Source organism: Setaria italica, unplaced genomic scaffold, assembly GCF_000263155.2.
Source record: "Setaria italica strain Yugu1 unplaced genomic scaffold, Setaria_italica_v2.0 scaffold_20, whole genome shotgun sequence".
NCBI lineage: Eukaryota > Viridiplantae > Streptophyta > Magnoliopsida > Poales > Poaceae > Setaria > Setaria italica.
The window spans coordinates 51,023-56,826 of record NW_014576742.1 but is presented as its reverse complement, the minus strand read 5'-3'; the positions used below and the strand labels follow the sequence as shown (position 1 = coordinate 56,826).

Below are 5,804 nucleotides of genomic sequence, written 5' to 3'. Positions count from 1 at the left end.
CGCGTGATAACCGACTCCTGGTGCACTGTCTTTGCTTCGATGTAAAACAATCACAAAACCAGATGTACACTGCCTCTCTCTATCTCCTTTTGATCTACACAGCGTTTGGCCTGAAACAGACCCTCAATGAAATGAAAATCAGGTGGGGGTGCCCCCCCCCCCCACAACACACACACTCTCTCTCCCGTAGACCGTAAAAAAAAAAGCAACAGAAACAGTTAGTCCTCTCTACCTCTGGGGCTGTGGGCAAAAAAAAAGCATTTAAATGCACTATATAGCTATCGGCAGTAAAACAAGCTAAGGGCAGAATATTGCATGCACAGATGCACTACATGTATGATCCATGGATGATCCTAGATAATAAGGTTCAACGTGTATGATCCTAGATAGCAAAGTTCAACGTGCATGATCGATGATCCTAGATAACAAGGTTCAACGTGCATGATCCTAAAGTTCAACTAATTTGCTACTTGTAACTAATTTGCTACTTACCATATAGTAAAGTATGGTTCGCTCCTCTTTCAACGCTCCTCTTTCAACTAATTTGTTACATCTTCGCTTCTAATAGTAGAATGTGTTTAGTAGAATAATGTGTTCCCATGAGGAGATGGCTTCATCCTTGATGAAGGATCAAATGAATCAAATGATACAACACCCTTAGTTAATCCGCTCTACCGTTAGGCAAAAGAAAGGCTTTCAGAAGGCAGTAGAAACAAGCATTATACCGCAAATACTACCACTTAAACCACAGATACGAACTCTATTTCATCTGTTACATCACAACCGGATAACAAAATACAGTCTTAGCAGCACAATGCCATATGGCCAATGATGTTCAAAAACAGATGCATCTGACAACTAAAGGAAATGAAACATGAAAGTAGTTCCCGTTACAGTAGACGAATTGGCCATGAAACCAGCATGGGTAACAGCAGCACAAACCACCAAAATTTAGAGCTTGTCCTCGAACTCAGAAAGAGGGGTCATCTGCTCCTTGAGACCCTTCCTCTTGCGGATATCCAACACCAGCTGAGCAGCCTGGGAGCCGGCCTCCAGAGGATCAGAGCCCATCATGTCCCAGTGGTCAAACACACACTGAGGGAACGCCTGGCCAGAGGTTGCAGCCCTCAGTTGGCTGGAGAACCCGAAGGACTCGATGACAGGGAGGTAAGCCTTGATGTTGTAGAGCGGGGTACCAGGCCTCTGCATCTCCTCAAACACGTGCCCTCTCTTCTGGTTCAGAACACCATAGATACCACCAAGTGCATTTTCTGGGGCCTGGATCTCCACAAGGTAAACTGGCTCGAGCAGCCTTGGCTTGGCAGTGAGCTGAGAAGCATAAATAACCCTCCTGGCAGTTGGAATGACCTGGCCACCACCCCTGTGAATTGCATCAGCATGAAGAACAACATCACAGACCTCAAAGCAGATGCCACGCATGTTCTCCTCGGCCAGTGCACCCTCCTTTGAGGCCCACTGGAAGCCAGCCACAACAGAATCCTTGATTTCATTGAGGTACTGCACTCCCTTACACATATCAACAACCATGTTCGGGCCAGTGGTCTCAGGTCCAAAGCACCAAATCTTCTTGGCAAGATCCTTGTCCCAACCAAACTCCTCAGAGAGGATCTTGGAGCGTACCTTGGGATCATCACGTGGACCAATGCGGCCCTCATCAATAGCCTCAGGGAGACCCTCTTCCAAGGGACGGGCTTCCATGTAAAGACGGTTGTGCTTGTTGGGGGACTTGCTCATGACTGTTCGGCAGGATTTCTCAAGAACAGTTTCACGGAAAGAGACAACAGGAGGAGAAACAATAATTTCAGCACCACCCATGAAGTCTTCCTGCAGATCCTTCAGGCAAATCTCAAGGTGAAGCTCACCAGCTCCAGCAATAATATGCTCACCAGATTCTTCAATTGTACAGAGGACCATAGGATCAGACTTTGCCAGACGCTTCAAACCTTCAACGAGCTTGGGTAGGTCAGAGGCAACCTTGCACTGAACAGCAACGCGCACAACAGGGGAGACAGAGAACTTCATTGCTCTGATTGGGCATGCATCAACCTCCTTCTCATTGGTGAGTGTAGCATTCTTCGTGATGAACTGATCCAGACCAACCATAGCAACAGTGTTACCACAAGGAACATCCTCAACAGACTCTTGTTTCTTTCCCATCCAGATAACAGTACGCTGGACACTCTTGACGTACAGATCCTTCTTCTGGCCAGGGACATAGTTGGGACCCATGATCCTAACCTTCATACCAGTAGCAACCTTCCCAGAGAAGACACGACCAAAGGCAAAGAACCTGCCCTTGTCAGATGCTGGAATCATCTTAGAAACATACAGCATAAGAGGACCCTCCGGATCACAGTTCCTGATAGCAGTAGCATAGATATCATCAAGGGGTCCCTCGTACAAGTTCTCCACACGATACTTTTGTGCCTTTGATGGGGAAGGAAGGTGGAATATCATCATCTCAAGCAGTGCAGTACTAGCTGGAAGCCAAGTTTGCATAACACGCTTCATCAAAGCCTTGCCAACCAATTCCTTCTCATCAGACTTCATGGTAACATTAAGCTTTTGAAGCATGGGCCACAACTTATCCTTCTGGTCATTCATGCAGGTGTTGATGATTTGCTTGATTGGCTCATAGCAGAACTGAACAAATCCTCTCTTGCAGGTAGCAGAGCCTGTGTTCTTGGTGGTCCACTTCTTTGTCGCTGGGTCAAAGAAGTTCTCACCCCAGAGCCTCTCCATCATCTTAGTTTCATCAACTCCAAACTTCGAAGCATACATCTTGGCAAAGTTGGTGAGGGTAAAGGCCCAGCCGTGCAGACCAGCAGAGAAAGCAACAGTTCCCTTCTCCGGGTAGACTTGGACATCACCAAGGAGCTTATCTTCATATGTTGCCATAATGACATTGGCATTCTCAATGACACGGGAGAAAGTCTGGTAGGCTTCCTCACCCTCAACCTGAAGCTCAAGGAAACACCTGTCCATCTTGTTCACAGTAAGCACTGGCCTAATCCTCTCACCAAGAGCCTGGCGGAGCACAGTTTCAGTTTGCACACAGACACCTTCAATACAGTCAACCACCACTAGAGCACCATCGGTGATACGAAGGGCAGCTGTGACTTCCGAAGAAAAATCAACATGCCCAGGTGAGTCGATAAGGTTGATCAAGTACTGGTTACCATCTCTCTCACCCTTGTAACTCTTCAGTGACTCATCAGTCATCTCATAGTACAGAGAAATACCGGTGGATTTGATTGTAATACCACGCTCTGCTTCATCTGCACGTGTATCAGTCATGCGGACATCACCAGCAACTTCCTGGGCAATAATCCCAGCAGCTGCCACAAGGGAATCTGTAAGGGTAGACTTGCCTGCAAAGAATTAATGAGATGTAAGACTATAGTGTGGAACTTAAAAGTCAGTCCGAAGATGCATCAAGAATAGTACAACATTAGGGATAGACAACCTCTCACAAGTTAACAAAGACAACAATACATCCCAATATAAAACACATAGTAAACAGATACTATACACTGCAATATCTAGAGATAAACCAATACATTAATTACAAAAGAACAATAAGCCTATTTCCAACATGAAATGAATATTTCTACATATGTAAAATAGGTCTGTGATAGCTAACGCAGCATGAATCGCATTCACTGGCAAGAACAATTCAGAGATTTAATACTGAAAAAAAACAATTGCTAAAATTGAAAAGCCTGAAAAATGTCGAGGAACAGGTATGCATAACATTTAATTAAACACTGTTCTTAACATACCGTGGTCCACATGAGCAATAACGGACATATTACGAATGTTGTTCTTTTTGTCCATGATGGCACGGAGCTCTTCCGCTGTGAACTTCACCATCTTGACTTCTTATGAAGATCACACTACAAATATGTATATAATTTCCTGCTGTTTAAAGGTAGAAAATACTAGTAAGAATCCAACCAAAACCATAATTACACAACTACACCAGAAACTTTGATACCACAGAATGACTAAAGAAAGTAACACCCACTGTAATAGTCAGGATCAAAAGAGACAAATTGTTTAAATGCAGGTGTTAAGGATGATATCAACCAAATCCAAAAATTTATTTAAAATGCTTAACTCATCTTTACCAGGCTAAAGCACTCTAATGTTTACACAACCTAATGGGCTAGTAAGCATATAAAAGTTGAGAAAAAAAAAAGTGAATTATCTTAATTGTACAAAGGAGCCACATCCTTCAGGACACTAATCCATGCAATAATCAAATAAGAGGAATTCTTACAAACCTCAGGGTCAACATGATTACACAGCATATTACACAAACAAGAAAGCATCAGCAGTAAGCTATTAGAAGTGAAACTAATCCTTAATACATACAGCAAACAAGGAGATCCAATATTAGACATGAAAAACTGCAGGGTGCACCATGTACATTACCACTTCAAACAAAACACTATAATACAGACATATTAACAGACTGGCATAGGGAAACACCAGAAGATTAATTTAGACAAACACTCTAAAAGAAATGCATAGTTTGTCAAATGAATTCATATTACAAGATATGAAGAAGCACAGATAGTATTTTTATGGACAGAACATCACAAAAATGGACAGAAATCGACAATGAAACTACCAAAACTAGACCATCAACATAACTACCCTGAACCTGTTAGCTACCAGCAGATCTGAGTAAACAGATCAGTTTCACTGAAGGATCCGAGCACATCTAAGTAAACAGATCAGTTTCACTAAAGGATCCGAGCACATAAACTTCATAGGCCCCTAACGTGCAAACTAAGTAATCGAAACAAAAAATAAGGGAAGAACAGAGGAATCTAGAACCGTTTTGAGTAAACCAGGATTCCACCGCATCTCTACAGATCGGACGGGCCTATCACAGAGAGAACTGCCAAGGACCACTAAACCAACGAATTGACATAAATTCCATCGAGATTAGCCCAACAAACTTACGATTCGAGCAGCACAAACCACTTCGAATCCTCCGATTCAATCCAATCAACACAAGCACTACTGAATGGAACCAAAACGACTCGAACTCCACTAGTAAAAATACTAATCAGCTATAAGGACAGCGCATGGATGACAAAGCTATAGCAACCAGAGACGGAGGGAGGAGAAAGGGGATGAGGTCAGTCACCTTGGTTTCGCCTCCCGATCTGAGAGACGATATGTGGAGGCGCCGCCGGGAGAGAAGCACTAAAACCCTAGCGGCCGCCCTATGAGGGTATTTATAGCGGCGGAGTTGACGCACCGGGCAAGAAATATCCGCGGGCGAATATTCGGCGCCTGAACCGCTGGTCCGGTCGAGCAGAACCGACGGCACGCGAGGGAGGCAAAGGGAAGAGTAGGGTCATTTCGGGGAATTCGTTGGCAGTGCGTGGCGCTTGGCCGTCCGATTGGATAATCTCCGGGGGTAGTTCGGGAAGTACGCCTGCGCGGTCGGGCTGCGTGGCGATCCGGTTTAGTCGAGCCGGCTCAGTGGCGGTGGCCGGATTGGGGCGGCTTCTGGGCCGTTCGTCACCCGTGAGCTCACTTACTGTCGGCCTCTTGGGCTACCGTTCGGCCCAGGTATAGAGCCTTCCTGTCCTGGGTTGCATGGACCTGGCCCGTTTCCACTGAGAGGATCAGATCAGGTGTGTGCACCTCACGTTTGGACGCCTTATCGGCTACTGCAACGCGACCACAAGAGGGCATTTGCGACAATTTACCTGCACACTGGAGCAGCAACTACTCCGCCATAAAGTAAGAGTTTTTTATTT

General features: G+C 45.1%; 1 protein-coding gene across 2 annotated transcripts; it reads right to left on the bottom strand.

The window, feature by feature from the left end:
- Nucleotides 1-722: 722 nt before the first annotated feature.
- Nucleotides 723-5,261, bottom strand: LOC101767476 (elongation factor 2). 2 transcript variants are annotated; one of them, XM_004987282.2, is made up of 3 exons: nt 5,183-5,261; nt 3,804-3,942; nt 723-3,392 (listed from the first exon to the last, which is right to left on the bottom strand). In XM_004987282.2, the coding sequence occupies exons 2-3, from the start codon at nt 3,892-3,894 to the stop codon at nt 952-954; spliced, it is 2,532 nt and encodes an 843-aa protein (XP_004987339.1). In that variant the 5' UTR covers nt 3,895-3,942; nt 5,183-5,261; the 3' UTR covers nt 723-951. The 2 variants fall into 2 exon arrangements, with proteins under 2 accessions (XP_004987339.1, XP_004987340.1); XM_004987283.3 differs by having other exon boundaries at nt 3,804-3,939; nt 5,183-5,258.
- Between the last annotated feature and the right edge of the window lie 543 nt (nt 5,262-5,804).